This window comes from Rhamphochromis longiceps, linkage group LG5, assembly GCF_057381845.1.
Source record: "Rhamphochromis longiceps isolate RC_006_pf linkage group LG5, R_longiceps_female_GT1.1, whole genome shotgun sequence".
Classification (NCBI taxonomy): Eukaryota; Metazoa; Chordata; class Actinopteri; order Cichliformes; family Cichlidae; genus Rhamphochromis; species Rhamphochromis longiceps.
The window spans coordinates 18986931-19005449 of record NC_140561.1 but is presented as its reverse complement, the minus strand read 5'-3'; the positions used below and the strand labels follow the sequence as shown (position 1 = coordinate 19005449).

General features: G+C 39.6%; 2 protein-coding genes across 2 annotated transcripts; one reads left to right on the top strand and one right to left on the bottom strand.

Annotated features, from left to right (window-relative positions):
* Nucleotides 1-3105: 3105 nt before the first annotated feature.
* cdk2 (cyclin dependent kinase 2) lies at nucleotides 3106-6520 on the top strand. Its single transcript, XM_085406341.1, has 7 exons — nucleotides 3106-3666; nucleotides 4265-4342; nucleotides 4451-4571; nucleotides 4682-4852; nucleotides 5027-5128; nucleotides 5212-5415; nucleotides 5655-6520. The coding sequence occupies exons 1-7, from the start codon at nucleotides 3551-3553 to the stop codon at nucleotides 5757-5759; spliced, it is 897 nt and encodes a 298-aa protein (XP_085262467.1). The 5' UTR covers nucleotides 3106-3550; the 3' UTR covers nucleotides 5760-6520.
* A 1958-nt stretch (nucleotides 6521-8478) lies between these two features.
* On the bottom strand, nucleotides 8479-14127 carry olfml3b (olfactomedin-like 3b). The gene is made up of 3 exons (XM_085406339.1): nucleotides 13941-14127; nucleotides 12729-13014; nucleotides 8479-9757 (listed from the first exon to the last, which is right to left on the bottom strand). The coding sequence occupies exons 1-3, from the start codon at nucleotides 14037-14039 to the stop codon at nucleotides 8973-8975; spliced, it is 1170 nt and encodes a 389-aa protein (XP_085262465.1). The 5' UTR covers nucleotides 14040-14127; the 3' UTR covers nucleotides 8479-8972.
* Nucleotides 14128-18519: the final 4392 nt, after the last annotated feature.

The window sequence follows — 18519 nt, the reverse complement described above, 5'->3', positions numbered from 1 at the left end:
CTGCAGTCAGAGGAATCAAGATTTGGAAAATCTCTGGACTAAAGAGGAGAAAGGGTTTTTTTTTTCACTTTAAACAATTTAATGTTTTCAGTTTTAATTGAAAATAAAACGTGAGTTTATTAGATCTGCAAATTTTCTAAATTTGTTTTTATTTTCATTTTTTACAGCTTCCCGACTGAGGTTGTGTTTCAGAAAACTGTTAAAGAGGAGGAAAAACACTTTTCAGACTAATTTTTTACTTATTACACATGAAATTCCTTCAGGTATAACAAGTAACATGTTAAATCAGTAAGAAGGTAAAGTGTTTTTATTATCCCCCACTTTCAAATTTTCTATTTTCAGTTGTTTTATTAATTGTTTGTTTGGCTTTTTTGTTTTCTTATTTCCACTTTGTGTAGATAAATTCTTATACATTATACAGAGTCATACGGAGTCATTTTGACAGTGACTGGTGGCTTTCCCAGTAATGTTCTCTCATGCCCGTGAGACTATTCAGGCTGCACTACATGTGACCCCTCATGCGCTACTCAACAGAGTTCAGGAGGAGAAAACGGCCTCACAAGGAGCACCTGACTTAACATACCACATACCACAAATAGGCTTATTTAGCCTCCACTTTTTATTATCTTAATAAATTTGTTCCTGGGTTTCGGGGAATTTATGGAATTAACACAGAACCTTGTTTTGTGAAATCTGATCATTTTCTGCACAAATTATTTGACATTATAAATATTTCTCATTTGCACTTAATAACAAGGCCAGTAAAGCCTGGAATCCTCAAAAACTATTTCAGCACAATCAATATAGAGCGTGTCAACAAAACTGAAGTCAAACAGTCACACAGGCTTCTCTTTTCACGCACTATTAGAAACCGAGGGATGTGATTTAGAACTGACCCCCAACCAGATCAATAAAGCCATCTGGTATATGAAAAGTACCAGACTAGACAGTCAAATCAGTTCATGACCACAGCAGCCATCAGTAGTCATTCGGTGTGTTCAAATGGCTTAAAACAAACTCTCCTCATTTTTTTTTTCATCGTTTGTATTTTTCTACTAGACACAAAAAGAAGATTTGCCTAAAGAGAAACCACAAACCAAGGTAAACACGTACAGCACAACTACTTCTACAAACACGAAGCTTCCACTGATACATGATGGAGCAGAACAATCAGCAGGCTAATCTGCTGTACGCAGGACCTGCGCCAAGGCTGCTTATGATTCACCATCAGATTATTCAGGCTGTGGGAGATCTCCTGACAGGAAACTTGCTTCCTAATTACCTCTGTCCACACAGATTATGAAACCAACTCCTCTAAACTGCAGGGAGAACAGGGAAAATCTGAATCCTCCTCCTGACAGATAAATATTCAGACAAGTTACATGCGTCACTTTCTGTGGATCAGTCGTAATTTTACTGATCAGTGATCATCTACAGGAGAAACTTAGTACAGCCGACACAATGAAATGAGAACTAACATCTTTGTGGTGCTCAAAGACGTCACTTCACATATAAATATGCAACGTGGAGACGTGTTGGGCCTGCGGGCTTCGATCATGTGCAGTACTGGAATGAATGCTTTCTGTGTCTCTTAGCACCAAATGAGGGTGTTTCTTCATGCTGCAGGGGGAACCTACTGACTTAAACACAATTGCGGTTAAAATTTCAGATCAATATTGACCTTCTTTAAAGCGGACATCTGGCATACCAGAGAAAAACACGGGTGTTAGCGATAACATTAACAATGAATGTGTGTCTTTAAACAACTGCAGCATAATTATATAACACCAGATTAGATCTACTCATAATTTTGCTAATGTGATAAGTCAAAAATACTCTTACCATCACTAAATCCTTACAGATTTAAAGGTTTGTGACATTGGTACTGTGAAATAATCAGTACCAACAACCATGCCACATTTAAATTCACCTTACCCACCTGTTTCTCTCATTCTGATGTCTAGTTTGAATTTCCGCGGGTCGCTTTGAACATGTATATGTGCCCAAATGCACTGGGTTGCTGTTATGTGATTGGCTGATATTTATTTGCATTAATGAGCAGTTCAACCTGTTTGCCGAATTAGGATGATGGTGAGTGTATAACTCTATATAACAAAGTGTTGTATTTGACAGATACTTTATCATAGCCAACAAGTCTGATTTAAAAAAATGGTACAGCTTATCCCCTGGTTAGAGGCTAGCTCAGGGTTCCTGTTCACAAACCACAAGCGAGCTTTAACTGGTACCCAGCAGGTCATTTTGGTCCCTGAGGTGAAGAAAGTGTTAAATCCAGTTGCCCCTTTGAAAGAACACAAAGGATCTGCAGGTGGACACACATTACCAGACCTTTTTCAAAGGTATTATTTGAGTACAGATGTGTCCTATTACACTATATCAGATCCATCACTATGTCTGTTAATTAGTTTTGTTTTTCAATCAAAACAGAGAGCAAGAGAAAAACAGTTAAAAAACAGAACTTGGAAAGCATTGCTCCATAATCTAGTGGGTCATTACAAACACTTCCTGCCACTGAAGAGATCAAATTGTTCTCTTTTATTTATTTATTTATTTTTGATCTCACCATGTTTGAATAACTATAGAAAGTAAAAGTTCTTAGGATTAGGAAAACAGCTTTCTAACTTTTAAAACTGCTGTATATATAAGATGCAGAAGATATATCATAGATGTGAAGACAACTAATGTTTTTATTATGCTATACACAATGTTGCTCATGCTTTTTATTTTGCATTTATATTTTGCATTAGATTGTGTATGTGTTTAAATAATTGTTCATATTTGTGCAGTACACATCTATAAAACTGTGAATTGTGGCTACATTCATAGATAGAAAGACAGTAAATAGTATGCGTTCTGTACACTTTATAATCTGTTCGTGTCTTTCCGACGTAGTTTACGTATAGCGACGTCGCCGTTCAACCATGTGACCTGTGAGGGTGTTTGTTAACTGTTTCCTTGTTATCCCGATACAACACCGCTCTATATCACGACTTGCACCCTTTTGTTAAACAGAAGCTAAGAATTTAAAATTAGCCGATAAAAAATGTTTTAAATTTATTTCTTTAATCGATAAGAGCAGTACCATGCACAACAATTTTTCAAATAGGACCCAAGTGGAAGAGAAAAGCATTTAGACTACCGCCCACCTACAACTATCGGTGTGTCTGGAACACAAAAACGAACTCCTCCAGTCTAACGCGGGAAACGCTGTTGTGTTGCTTCTGATTTTTTTTCAAACGAGCCGCCACCGCCGCGCAAAACCAAACATTTTACGGATATTGTTATGAACAGGGTCTGCAAATGACTCTTTCTTTTGTTTTTAGCTACTTCGCGCTGACCTGAGATAGTTTATCCTCAGTCAGAATTAAGTCTTAAACCTGTGGCGCGTGCAGACCGGATGAAGAAGCCTTGAGCAGCAGTTACTTACATGGTTATATGTGAGGTTTCCCTCAGTAGCTACCCAGCTTTCGTTAGCTTCGACACAAAGAGCTAAAAGGCTAATTGCCGCTTAAAGACCTGCGCTTGGTACGAGATGGACTCGTTTCAGAAAGTTGAGAAAATTGGAGAGGGCACGTATGGGGTTGTTTACAAAGCCAAGAACAAAGTGACGGGAGAAACTGTCGCTCTGAAGAAAATCAGGCTGGACACGTAAGTAAACAAACTATTGTTGTTTATCCTCGGGCTACCAGGCTAACGTTAGTTTTCAAGTTTTACTGTGCCGAAGAGTTGATGTAATCAGTTTACTCACCTCGTGGCTCCATCAGGGCATGACTGTTTCATCAGTTAACTTCCTACAACCACACTGGACATAAGAGCAAAGTCTTCATGGCCACAGAAGGAGCAGTTCTTACATAGGACACCTACATAACTTTACAGCTCATATGAGCTTGTTGTGTTGTATTAACGTGTAACTTGTTATAATATAAAAACACAATCCGTAAATAACAGTAAAGTGTCCCAGATCTAAATCGCCATCATTTTCCTCAGGCTGCATCAGAAAACCTTACTGAAAATTCAGATGTGCCGTTAGTCAAAGTTGCTTGCTTTGTGACCTTTGTTTCAAACCAGAGAAAACTAAATCATTAGCGTGTCTAATCTGTGCTAATTTATAAGGTGCGCTGCTTAAAGGTGTAGTGTTGTTTCTTTCAGCTTTCAGGACTTGGATCAGCTGTCAGACTGCCAGGATACTAAAGTACATGCTTGGCTTAGATAAAAACCTGTTTCTTTTACCGTTTGTTCATTTCAGGGAAACAGAGGGCGTACCGAGCACAGCTATCCGGGAGATATCGCTTCTCAAAGAACTCAGTCACCCAAATATTGTCAAGTAAGTGCTTATGTTACAGCTATGTCTAAACCATGCTTGCAGTATTCTTGTTTTACTTGTTTGATGTTGCTTTTTTTTCAAGCCAACTTACCTGTCAACATGTTGCAGATTACGCGATGTTATCCACACCGAGAACAAGCTCTATCTTGTTTTTGAGTTTCTTCACCAGGATTTAAAAAAGTTTATGGACTCCTCCTCAGTCACTGGTATCCCGCTGCCTCTAGTAAAGGTAACCACCACAGCAGATTTGAATTCATACTTTCAGCAGTTAATACTGCTAAGAATTGTACTCTGGAAGTCAGGCTTGACTCAACTGAGCATATTTTGCTGTGTTTGCAGAGCTATCTTTTTCAGCTGCTGCAAGGCCTGGCTTTCTGCCACTCTCACAGGGTTCTCCATCGAGACCTGAAGCCCCAGAACCTCCTCATCAACGCCCAGGGTGAGATCAAGCTGGCTGACTTTGGCCTGGCAAGAGCCTTCGGAGTACCCGTCCGCGCATATACACATGAAGTAAGGCGTTGACAACCTACCTAAGTAAATGTTAGAGTTATAAGATTATAAACGGCTAGAACTTCAGATGTGCTTGCTCTGCTTTCATGTGGTCTCTACTATGTAGGTTAATGGCACCTACAATTTCTTAGCTCAGTGCATGCAACAACTGTTTACTCCTGTGATATTTTTCAGGTGGTAACACTTTGGTACAGAGCCCCAGAAATTCTCCTGGGCTGCAAGTACTACTCCACAGCTGTTGACATCTGGAGTCTTGGATGTATTTTTGCTGAAATGGTAACATACTTTAATTATTAACAGCAAAAAAGAAAAAGCTCCAAAATGAACAAAAGACACCAACCATGTCTCCCTGCCCACAGGTCACCAGGAGGGCTTTGTTTCCCGGTGACTCGGAGATAGATCAGTTATTCCGAATCTTTCGTACTCTGGGGACGCCTGACGAGACCGTCTGGCCCGGAGTCACATCCATGCCTGACTACAAACCAACCTTCCCCAAGTGGGCTCGGCAGGATTTATCAAAAGTGGTGCCTCTTCTTGACGAAGATGGAAGAGAACTGCTCGGGGTGAGAACATTTCTGATTTATTGGCACTTTCATTATATATTCATGGCCAAAGAAGTTGGTCTTCTTTCTGCTTTGCCTATCTGAATATTTTCTCCTGTGAAAGTGTCCCTTTCAGACTAGAGAGTTGACCACTGTGCACCCTGAACAGTGTCATGAACTCCACGACTTGTGTTAGTTTTTGACTGAAGCACGTGGCTGTATTCATTGACTGCTTTTCTTTTTTTTTTTCGATCTTACAGGAAATGCTGAACTACGATCCAAACAAAAGGCTGTCTGCCAAAAATGCTCTTGTGCATCGATTTTTCCGTGATGTCTCCATGCCACTTCCCCACCTCAGACTCTGAGTCGTGCAAAATAACAGGCTCTTTTAATGCCAGCTATATCTAAGCAATAAAGACTCGCCATGCTTCAGGTTCATGACTCAAATGGACGGGAAAAAGTGGACACTACAGAATACATTGGATTCTTCAGTAACTAAAACCAGCCCTCGAGAAGCAACTTGTCGTGAGAGTTTCACTGTTTCAATGTTTATCATAGTTTTGAGGATTTAACTGTAATTTTCAATATAATTATTTTGCATATTTATATGCAACTTGTCATATTTGATGTATTTATGATGGGCTTTGAGTCAGTGCAGGTTGGGTAGACCCATTCTATTTGTATAACATTATATTTCCAAATTTTAATGGTATGTTGTCTTTAGCATGTCCATCTTGAAGTAATAGGTTAGTTAGAATTAAACGTGATCAAACAAGTTTGTGGGGTAGTGCAAATAACGGTGGGTGAGCAGCAGCTGATTACGATGGGCTGAAGTGAATCGGTCACAACTCCAATGAGAGAGTTGAGATGAAAGCAGTGGTTTTCTAGCTTGGTTTGAATCCCAGTTATCGTTAATTGATTTTAAAAGTGCACCTTCATTTAATTACTGGTGGGATTCAGGTTTAATGGCAGGATTACTCAGCAAACTCAGTCGGGTATAAAAATGTTCCAAATGTATTGTAATTCAGATTTTATGTAACTGTTGCCTCTTTTCTTACTGTCAATTTTAAGCCATTTTTACAAATGTTTATTTACAGTTAGGAAAAAATAAACTTGTTTAAACTTCTTTACTGGTTTTATTGATACATTATAAACTTGACCAATTTTTATTTTGGACGGGTGAGCGAAATCTTACACTTTGAGACAGATGTAGAAGTTTTACCAAGCGCTTTATAAAACTCAAATACCAGAGTCTCACAGACCGTCTGGTTGTGAAATTATTTTCATGCTTCATTAAGCTTTGGCCAATCAAGCATACAAGACCATGTCTGCAGCCTGCAGATGGACTGAAGTACTTATGATGAATGTGGTTTTTAAAAAGCTTGATTCTGTAATTTTATCATTCTTGGAAATGTCAGGCAATCATTAATGATAAAATTATATGAGAAATTATAGCTCCAAAGACTTTTGGACTGGTTAGGAAAGCAGTCTTACAAATTACATTCGATGTGAAGCAAAACGGAAGTTTAAATATTTCACTGGCCACTCTGTTAGATCCACCTGTTCAGCTGCTGAATCAACCAGCTCAGTGCATTTAAACATGGTCAAGATGGTCAAATTGTGCTGCCTGTTTTGTTGTGTTGTTGTCAACACGACAAAATTGGTTGACTTCACATTTTAAACATTCAAAATCAGAGATGTGTTGGAAAGCAGTATGGCGTGACAATTTGTCCCTATTGCACCACTTTGTCCTGTGCGGTCTTCTTAACCCCAGAGGACAACACACGTTACTAAAATCAATAAAGCACTCATAATTCAATTAAATTTCTTCAGATTTATTATAATCATGAATAACATAATATTCAACAACCACTATTATTTTCACACCATTTGATATCTGTGTCTGTGGTCCATCTCATTATGACCACAGTGTACCCAGCTTCTGATGGCTGTTTCCAGCAGGATAACGCTCCACATCGCTCAATGCGGCAACTGTGTAGCAGAGTCAAATCTTACATGGATGCTTAAATATTTCTATATCAATCTTTATATACTGTACATAGAAAAACACTGACAGCCTTGTTTAAAATGGTTAGTCTGCCAGTTATTTTTATAATGAACAGTTATTAGGAAAAAATATGATAGCGGGGGAAAAAGGAGATATAAGTGTAGAAGAAATGGCAGTAAGAAAGTTATGTTCAGATATAAATTAATAAACATCAAAGAATAGTAATCGCAATAGTGGTGCTGTTTGCTCATTTTTTGGGTGGTATTTAGCAAAAATGCACATGTGCTCAACATGTGGGAAGAGTGCAGATAATGCACAGGGTGCTAGCCTGCTAGCGGTTTCTTGCACATACAGTATCCTAATGTCGGAGTTACATTTTTCAGCTCACCTTACACAGTGGTTGTATTTTATGTTAACAGTGCTTATGATATAAATCTGAACACTAAAAAATATTAAATTAACAAGCTACAAAAGATAACATTTCCTAGGGTGTATTTAATGTTGTGTATTTAGTAGCACGGACAAGATTACTGTGAATGCTACACAAAACTGTCATGTTAAAATCCAATGGAGTCAGTACAAATGAGCTGAGAAGGAAGATTCAAGAAGCTGGATTCAGTTGATAAGCACTTGGGGTATAAAGATTCATGTTGATATGACAAATATCAGGTATAGAAGTGGCAGGTTTGACAGAGGTTTTATGCTATTAAAAGGATGTGTTGAATATTTGCCTCATATCTGTGAACACACAAAAGTGCCTGGAGCCACTGCAGAAACTTAGACAGCAGCTAATCATGGGTAAGTACAGTATATCTGTTTCGGTCCACTCAACAGCAGATGGAGAAACAACTCTAAAGATGGAAGCACGGTGTAGTCTCGTTAGAAGTGGGGTTAAGGTAGCCACAAAACACCAGATATCACAAAATAAATCTGAGCATTTTGAAATTAGTTCTGAATTTGTGAAAAGAAAATTATGATGCATAATTACAGTCTCACACTCCTGAATCTTGGCTGTTTTCGTCCTCTTTTTTCATCCTGATCATCTCACAAGCAGTATTTTTGTACCATCTATGTATTGTCGACAATAAAGGTTGAGTATTTTCTTCACTTCATATCCTCAGATTTATTTTTCTTGTATTTCCTTTTAACATTTTTTTTTTTTTGTAAATATCATATTGTGGCCCACCAACAGTACCTTAACTGCCCACCAGGGTGCGATGGCCAACACTTGGGGAACCACTCACGTTTCCTTTTTGTTGTAATGAAGCTTTGTCACTTCCTAATAACGTCTATGTAGCATGAAAGAATCATCACAGACTCTTGTTCATTTCTTAGGTTTGTCTCCTGCCTCACAGTCCCTACAGTAAATGTTGTGTTATTGCAGCTTCCAGGTTTTATGAGAAGTGGATTACAATGTTAGAGTCCAAGATTTTATATTTAAGCTGTTCTGAAACTCCCTGAAAGGTGAGAAATGATCTTAAATTCTACAAAATCGTTAGTTTTGAGACCTCATCTGTAGTTTAGAAGCTAAAACCTCTCAGAATACAGCGTTAGGGCTGTTTAGAGAAGCTCAGATCTCTAGTTTCTTCTTCATGGTAAGCTTGTACAGGATCTGGTAGCCATCATCCCAGGCGTAGAGCAGCTTCTCGTGGGGATTGTACTTCAGACTTGAGTGAGATCCGTAGCGTTTTGGAAAGTAAACCAGCGGTGCATCTTCACTGGTCACCATGTCGTTGACGTCGAACACACATTGTACTCGTGAGCGTCCAGCCTGCTTGGTGTTGTACACAACATACAGAGTGCCACAGATGACAAAGGCCGCCTCTGCATTCTCTCTGGGACAATTTGTGTCCCACATCTGCTCAATATCCAGTGAGGTGGTGTCCATTTTAGCCAGAGAGATGTACCTTTCATTCTGCTGTGTGGCGTAAATGGCCCACAGGCCTTCCTCATCCACAGCCAGGTCAATCACCGTCTCTGGGGTCAGACCATACACGGGGACGTGGTCCTGCACAGGAAACACTGCACTGTCAGTCAGAGAGTTATTCTGCAGGTCATGTTTAACCACCTTTAACTCGTCAGCCTGACTCATGTAATACACGTAGTTGTTGTAGACCACGTGGCCTGTTCCCCTCCAGGCTGACGGCAGCTTCACTGTACTGGACAGAGACATGCCCGACGAGCGGGTGAAGTCTTGCACAGAGGCAAACGCGTGGATGATGTCGTCTTCCGTCCCATTAAAAATGTAGACCTTCCCAGAGGCCCTGTTGGTGTCTTTAGTCCAGGTGCCCTTTTGCCCTCCGACTCTCTTCAATATCTTCATGGCTTTTATGCTGGAGATCATGTCGCTGCAGTCTGAAACAGAGAGCAGGACAGGCTTTACTCGACACAGCTGGCAGTTTTCAAATATTCTAGTCACGTCTGTACTATTTATAGCTGTGGTTCAGAAAGAACACCTCGTTTTATTTCCATTAGATGTGGCATACACATTCATGGTTCCCATGAAAAACTAATAACATTCCCACCAGTCATCAGCGTCAGCTCTGCTTTCAGTTGAGTGTTAATTAGATGAAACAGCCAGTAGCTAAATTGGCTATAAAGCATCATTTTCCTTTTGTGTGATTAATAAGTTTGTCTACTGTCCATGAAAGAAAAACCAATAAAGAGAGAAATGTTCCTGTGCCCATAGATTAAACTACTCATTTATTAGAAAATTAAAGTAAATTTAGCTCATATGCATTATAAATATGGCTGTCCTCATATTGTGGAAGGACGGGTACTTCCATGAGAAAGCCCATTCAGGGATCAATTTATCCCACAAACAAGTTTCTGTGTTCTCAATTATTTATCATTTGAGGGCCGAAGCATGGCCAAAACTGAAGTTTTTGGCTTTTTTGCTTGAAGAGCTTTTCATAGAGGAGTTTGTTTATTACAGCATGTCAAAATCAATCCTTTGACACAAAACAAAACAAAAAAAATTTGTTAGATCTCAAATATGCACTGTCCAATCTGTCCCAAACTTCATGTGCAGAATCCGAGCTACGTGTCAGTATTAGGTCACACTCATAATGCCACCGTGGTATCTGGAAATCAGCTGTAGGTGATAATCATCATTAAATGTAAATTATCATCAGGTTTTCATTGTGGGTTCCACACATGGTAAACAGCAGCATGACATATAATTAGTGGGTGTTCTCAAACACCAACTAATGGACACAGGACGTGTTAGGTAACTTGTTTATGCAAAACCAGTTACAATCCAGGAAACGTGGCATCCAAATTCGTGCAGGAAACATCTTGACTCCAGTAAAACTCGACATGCATGAAAGTGCAGGAGCACAATCATTGCTGCTTGTATTTTTAATTCTGCATTGTTTTTACATCAGCCAGACACCCTTGCACTGGTGACACATTCCTTTAGTTAACTGTAATTAATTGCTTTAATTTTATTTTCCTGGCTTGTAAATGAATTCTGCATGCAGTCCTGGTGCCATAAAAACGCACAAGCTTACCAAATGTGAGTCTGTCTGACATTAAAGAGAGTTTGCACCATTTCCTCCAGCTTTACACAGATTGCTAAAAACGACAGTGCCAAGCTATTTTTAGAACATTCCTTAAAAACTAAAAGGCACTGCCTCTCAAAACACTTAACACTTAAGTGACACTTGGGATCACTAAATGTAATTTTAAGAATAAAAGAACTTTCATTTAATGCAGCATTACATTCATCTGAAATGATGCAAATTGCAGTAATGATTACTGGAGTTTTCAAAAATCGTTTATGATTTTTAATAATAGAATATCTACTCAGTTGGACAGGAAATAAAGAATCTCTTTCTCTGTCATCTCAAACTGGCTATTTAACATTATTATTGTTATTTTTTTAAAACAACCCAATTCCCAGTGGTAATCGGAGCACTTGGGGCAGTGAACCGTGAACTGGCCGAGTGGCTCCATCAGATCCCAGGAACAACATCTGAGACCTCTGTCCAAAAGAGCACAGTCCTGGGACAGCAAAGATACTGGAGAGGTCCCTCAAGCTCCCAGGCCTCTGGCAAAGGACCCAAGCTTTAAGGATAAAGCTTGGGTCCTTGCAGGGCGAGTTGGGAATTTTTAAAATATATATGTGAGTTGGCTCTCATAGACAATGTAATAAATATGCAATTACTGGCAACCAGGTACATGTGTCTAACAGCTTGTTAACCCAGATATCTAATCAGCCAATTACATGGCAGCAATAGCATTTAGACATGTGGACGTGTTTAAGGCAGCCTCTTTAAAAACAGCATCAGGATGGGGAGGAAAGGTCATTTCAGTGACTTTGAACGTGGCAAGGTTGTTGGTGCCAGATGGGCTGAGTGCTTTCTGAGTATTTCAGAACGTGCTGATCTGCTGGGATTTTCCCACACAGTCATCTGTAGAGTTTACAGAGAGGTCAGAGGAGAATAGCCAAACTGCTTTGAAATGATAGGAAGGCGACAACAAATGTACAACATGCGGAACTTCAAAGAAGATGGATTACAGCAGAAAAAGACCACATCAAGCACCACTCCTGACAGGTAAGCAACTGGCAACTGAGGCCTGATTCTACAATTCACACGGGCTCAGCAAAATAGAACAACAGACGAATAGAAAACTGTTGCCTGGTCTGATGAGTCTTGATTGATGTCAGGGTCTGAATTTGCTGTAAACAACATGAAAGCATGGCTGCATCTAGCCTTGTGTCAACAGTTCAGGCTGCAGGTTGATGGTGGTTTAATGGTTTATAGGATGCTTTGTTGTCACACTTTGGGTTCCTTAGTACCAACAAAGGATTGTTTAAACACCACAGCCTACCCCAGTTTTGTTGTTGACCCTACATGACCACAGTGTGCACATCTTCTAATGGCTGCTTCAGCAGTGCAATCATCATGTCACAAAGCTCAAACCACCACAAAATGGTTTCTAGACGATGACAATGATTTCAGTGTACTCAAATAACCTCATCAGTCACCAGATCTCAATGCTGTAGAGCAAGATTTGGTGGAACCAGAGATGCACATCATGGATGTCCAGCTGAGAAATCTGCAGTAACTGTGTGATGTTGTCACGATAATATGGACCAGAATGTCTGAGGAATGTTTTTAGCACCTTGTTGAATTTCTGCCACCAATATTAAAGCAGTTCTGAAGGCAAAAGGAGGTCTCACCTGGTCCTAGTAAGGTATACCTAATAAACTGTCAGCTGACTTGAACTGTTGGTCACATTATTCATGCATTGCTCAAGCATGTCATGTTCATCCCCAATAAAAAAAATCAGGGTATTTAGTAAAGATTTCATTTCTCACCTGAGAGTTGTGAGTATTTGGACTTCTGTTTCTCCTTCACCACAGTCACCTGCTGCTCTATTAGCTTGTCGTCCACATCCACACACGGCTGAGCCCCATTCTGTGTCTCCAGATAGTCTAATTCCCGCTCGACCCGGTCCACCCTGGTCCCCACGCTGTCTATATTCATCCTCAGTGCCTCTTTTTCTTTGTCCAGGTTCTCCAGCTGGGAAACCATCTGCTGCTTCAGCTCCCGCAGCTCGGAGGCATAGCGGGTGGTCTGCTCGTGCCACAGAGAGATCCTGTCCTGTTTTAACAAAGGTGGTTAGTCATAACTGAGATATGATCAGACATGTATTCCCTGTTTGTATAGCACTCAGAATAATAAATAGGATGTGTGTTATACAGTGAGCTTGAGTGGATTTCTAGAGAGCACTGACTGCAATGAAAACACCATAATTTGATGTCCTTTTCAGGCTCAGTAAACACTGTGGTAGAAAGCCATAATAATAAGAATAAAACCCATCTATCAAACAACCGGCTTCAGCCCACACGTGGCAAGTTTCCACCCAGCTCGAGTGTCTATGAGCTGAATGCAGAATACAGCTGGGTGCTTTGTGGTCGAGCCTGACCCATGACCCCGCTGTGGAAGAAGGAAATGAAAAGAGATCCTTCCCACAGGTAATCATTCAACATGACATGAGCTGAGACTGTTAGATGTGGGTAAATAGCATTTTTGGGAGTTCAGTTTAATAAAGTGTGTTAAAAAGGTTCGTGCTTCTCATTTAAATTAAATTACAGACATGACTGACAATCAGTCAGTCTGTTCTTGTGTTTTAGTTTTGTCCAATTAAGCCAAATACATTTGTGTCCATCATAGAAAAAAAGGTTAGCCCTGGCCCTTTTTGTTTTTTAGAATATCTCTTTGTGATGCCAGAAAACTACTTGCCCTCAAAAAAAGTTTTTTCACTGATGCAATTTTGCATAAACTCTTTTTTTTTGTTGGTAACATACGTGCACGTATACCTTGACTAAGGAAACTTCAGAGGCCCATTTCTAACTCACAACTCAGACAAAAATGCCACAGTCCCCGTACCCTTAAAGGAGCTGTATTTTCCAGTAATTTCTCCAGGATTTGGCCACATCTGCATTCCATTGCCTCTGTCCCTAGAAGTTTCCTTTCAGAGGGACTCTGGAGCGCAGGGCTCGGCAGGGAGGTAAAGAGAGTCTTACCTCAATAGCAAGCAGCCTCCGCTCCAAGTAGTCAATCAGTGCTTGGTGCTGAGCTGTGGCAAAGCACGCCAAAGTTACCAAGACAACAAGTCCTCTCATTTTGTGTCAGCTCAGTCTCTTTTAACTCCTGTAAAGTCCTGACTGAAGTTCAGTTAGAGTGTGCCGAGGAGCCAGCAGATTCCCAGAGGTGGGCTGGAATGTTTTACTAAGCTGTCTGGGAGGAGCCAATAACATCTGTGAAGATGGAGGCGCACAGTCTGTGCTTCTTATTTCTACCTTCGACATCCACACCTGACAAACAAACTGAAAAGCTAAACTATACATATCATAATGCTTAAATACATGTTTAGGTTTCAGGAAGTTGGAACATCAGCAGCACCACAAGGAACTAAAATGTGAATTACAGTGATGAGTCAAGGAGGTACAACTTCAGCATGAAGGGCAAGAAACCAGTAGTTGTTTTTGATCTCTGTCACAAAGTCTCTGCAGCATTTACTCTGAAAAATTAAAAGTTTTTTATACTTAGACTCTTTTTTAATGAGACTTTTATTGGGCGTGACCAGGATTAGAAATGTGTACATCAGAGGGACAGCTCAGGTTCAGCAGTTTGGAGACAAAGTTAGAGTGTTAGAAAGTTAGAGATGGATTGAGCAAGTGTAGAGGTGGGATAGTGGATATTCTGGACAAAGGAGGTTGAGTATGGAGCTGCTAGACTGGAGAAAAAGAGGAAGACCACAGAGGAGGTACACGGATGTAGTGAAGGAGGGGTGAAGTTAGATGGAGGCAGAGTATCTGCTATAGCGACCCCTATAGGACGTAGCTGTGATACAAATAAGATTTTTATTGCATGTCTTTAAAAATGCTTACATGCCCAAATGATGCTAAAAGTGCATTTTGTTGATTTAGTCTACTCTCCTGTGCACACTGGTTGTAAAGCAATATGATCCCATTGTCAACTCAACACTGTGATGGACTGACAGTGTGCCCCGCACTCGCTCTGTGACGAATGGGATAGGCTTCAGCTCTGTCTTCAGATGGATGGATGTCCACAAAATTGCATTTTAATAAATAACTATAGTGTGATTCATTTAACTTTACACATCCCCCACATGTGCACTATCTCTGTTATAGATCAATAAGCATAGTTGTGCAGGGTTTATTCGATTGGCCTGCTGTTTATATAGCACTTTCCTGGCCTTACTGATCACTCAAAGGACTAAAAGAGTACTACCCACATAGGCACAGGGAGACATGTATTGCACATTGCTGCAAGTGCAAGTACCATGGTTATACCATCTGTCTCGAGAGGACAGATGCTGTGATTAGGAACTAAGATATTTCAGCTGCAAAAGATCCAGCTTCACTAAGTGTGACATACACATTCAAACTACAGCTTCATTAGCTTATTATCAAGCGTTAGTATTTTGGTTTCCTTTTCTTTTTCTTTTTCTTTGGTGTTCATGTATTTATATATTTATTTATGTATGTCTGAGTCACCTATGTCTGATACCGCAGTACTCCTTCCTGGTTTATATGAAAGCAGTGGCTGAGGGTGGAGCCTGATTCAATACAAAGTTTAAAGAAAAGCTAGACTTTTTCTCCACTGTTTAAAATGGTCTGATCGGTCCGTATATGTGCTTTCCTTTTCTTAACTCAGATTGTTGAGTTAAAATGTGAATATTACAAGTGTGTCTGCAGTGTTTTCCAGCTGTATTAGCTCTCACAGCAATAAGATGTCGCCTGGATAACAGAAACCACAGTTAGAGCAGTGAATTACAGGGAAAGAGAAGCAGATAATGTGTCTGGTCTCCTCTCTAATGATATGGCATACAAACATATTTCTAAAATGTGTATTTATTTTGTTTTTCCAGCTTGCTCTAAAACTATATCTATGTATGTTGTTTTACCCCTGTCATTTAAAAATACAACTATAGTGCAGTGAAGAGGGGGAAGAGTCAAACACTGGGTCGCTGCATTTAACACTGTGGTATATCGTCGCCTGTTAAACCTGTGAGCACCCGTAATTATGAATGTTATAATATATTCTTCCAGTTTTACAGGTGTATACTTCATGAATTTTGAGGGGGGGTTATTCTTTCTTTGTTTGATTTTGTAGGTTACATAAAGCCATGTGTGAAAAGTTGTGGGATTCAAAATATTTTATCCCTTTTTACACTGATGGCTCATGGATATGATGAATATAATGGGTATAATGACACGATTGTGTGTCATGTGGCAATTAATGAAACCAGTAGATCCAGTATACCCAGTATATATGAAATTGTAAATAGATTTTGCTAATCAAAACAGTAGCATTTTCATACTTTATGGACCGCAATGGGATCGATTTGCATGTTCATATTTACAGACCTACTGCAGTATGCTGTATGGCTCGCACCCAGCCCACTGATAATATCATCTACTGATGATAGTGAAGGCGTAACATTGATCCCATCAGGATCTCATTTGGATCATTTGGATTGAGAATCCCTTTCTGAGGGGGCAAGTGGACACAAACCATGGCAGCAAAATGTCACTGGATCTCCCCACTGTAATGGTTAGGCAGCTCAGGGTTTTCATACATACAGATAAATAAAATATATACTCTACATGTATGGCTTTCATTTAAATGTGTTTAAATTCTGCACATCAAACTTTACTTTTAACAAATCATGTTACCCTGCAAAGGCGATGTATGTGGGTGTACTAAGAACTGAGCAGGCTGTGTGGAAACTTCCTCTGTGACCTGTTTAAATCCAAAGATTTTTCCTTTCCTGTATCTGAACAGGTAAAATCTGCTGGTAGCACGCTCATCAAACTACTTCATTTTGTAAACAATTTGCTCCTGCTGCTGCCACTCTGTTGTGCAGGGTTGGACTCTTAGGCTTTCACATCCAAATGCAGAATTATGTATATGATTCAGGTCACACCACTAATGCTTCAGCTGCCGCTCTGCATGACTACAACTAAAGGTCTGTTGTGTTTACAGTGCTCAAGGCTTGTTTATGACTTTGCTTTGCTCCACTTTGCACTGTTACCGGTTGAGGTTTGTTTGTGCGGGTTGATTTATTTGAGTCTTTTTTTATGACTGACAAAACAGAACAGGACATTCAAGTCAGAACAATCAGTGGAGATATGTCTATGAAAAAGGTTAGGGGTATATCATTATTAAATGATGTGGTGTTGTGAGTTTGTGAAAAAGCGGCACGTGTACCTGTGCTTGTGCTGATATGAAAATGTTTCCCTGTAGTCCTTCGTGTTAAATGAGGAAAAGTGGGCGGGCTCATGAATGCTCATCACTGAAATTCAAGCAAGAAGCATTCGCTTTTTTCACTACTTTTCATTCTTATCCTGTGATTTCACATGAATTCGATTCTCTTTCTGTCCCTGTTACATGATCAGAGCCAAATTTGGTGGGTATCTTCTACCATTAATGACATGAGGGACACTAAAGTGAAAAAAGTGACTTTTAATGAGCCACTCCTGCTTCTGCAGAACTGCTGGTATCACACAAAGGAAAACCACTTTACATGAACCAGCAATGGTAGGTGTGTCTATACTGGCAATCACACTCTTACATGTCTTTTGGAAACAATGTAGATCAAGCAGACTAAATGTGGTGCTGCTGAATAACGTGTACAGCGTTAGCGCCGAGGAAGGATGGATTTCGGATGGCAGCATGCAGTCTCTTAAATATTTAAATATTTAATTCTCTGAACACCATCAGACTCTCAGAGGACAGTTTAGTTAAAAGAAAAAGTCCTGATGTTGGCAGGTCCCGACTAACTCAGGAGGATGGGTCCACAGTACCAAACAGCAGTCATCACCTCCTGAAACAAAGCACAGAAAATAAAGTTACAATAATCATATTTATTTGTGAGTATTTAAGTTACAATTCCTATTGTAGCTATTACTGCTAATAATATAAATAAATAATTGATGTTAAGGTTATGAGCAACTACAGCAAGTCCTTTACAATCTGAAGTTTTGTCAAACTTCTTTGTTGCACTGTGTGATCCAAGTTTCCCCACTGATGTCATCCCAGTGTGAACTCATCACTGTGAATAAAATTGTCATAAATCTGCTATTAAAAGTTAAAACTTGTTTTATCAGCTGCACTGTATATATTTATTTTTCATTTGTAATGTTATTCTACAGTATTTTTGTACAAGATAGAAACTATACATTATTATATAATGATATGATATAGAAAGCTAATTATTATTATTACCAGTAGCAGTAATTAGCAGTAACATATCATTATCAGATACTACAACACAATTTGTAGTACTACAATATTATTCTGTCCGCTGCACAGTTACAGAATATCATACTTTTCCTCCTGTAAGCTCATTATCACGTGTTTTACTAACACACAGTTTATGTACTCACAGGTATCCATATATGGTGCTAATGTGGCAGTCTTGGACCGAGTGGGCTGGGAAACTAATAGACGTGTTGGTCAGTGTTACTGTGTGTCTATTTGAATATGAGCCAATCCTTTTTTTCATTTTTTCTCAGCACATTTGCCTACAGGATTTCGCTTCTTCCTCAATGATTGGGCAGAATGCTCTGTAAC

Coding starts and splice junctions, on each gene's coding strand:
- cdk2 (XM_085406341.1), top strand. CDS start 3,551: ATGGACTCGTTTCAGAAAGTTGAGAAAATTGGAGAGGGCACGTATGGG. Junction 4,853..5,026: donor TCCGCGCATATACACATGAA/GTAAGGCGTTGA, acceptor GATATTTTTCAG/GTGGTAACACTTTGGTACAG. Junction 5,129..5,211: donor GATGTATTTTTGCTGAAATG/GTAACATACTTT, acceptor CCCTGCCCACAG/GTCACCAGGAGGGCTTTGTT.
- olfml3b (XM_085406339.1), bottom strand. CDS start 14,039: ATGAGAGGACTTGTTGTCTTGGTAACTTTGGCGTGCTTTGCCACAGCT. Junction 13,015..13,940: donor GGAGGCTGCTTGCTATTGAG/GTAAGACTCTCT, acceptor TTGTTAAAACAG/GACAGGATCTCTCTGTGGCA. Junction 9,758..12,728: donor CAAATACTCACAACTCTCAG/GTGAGAAATGAA, acceptor TCTCTGTTTCAG/ACTGCAGCGACATGATCTCC.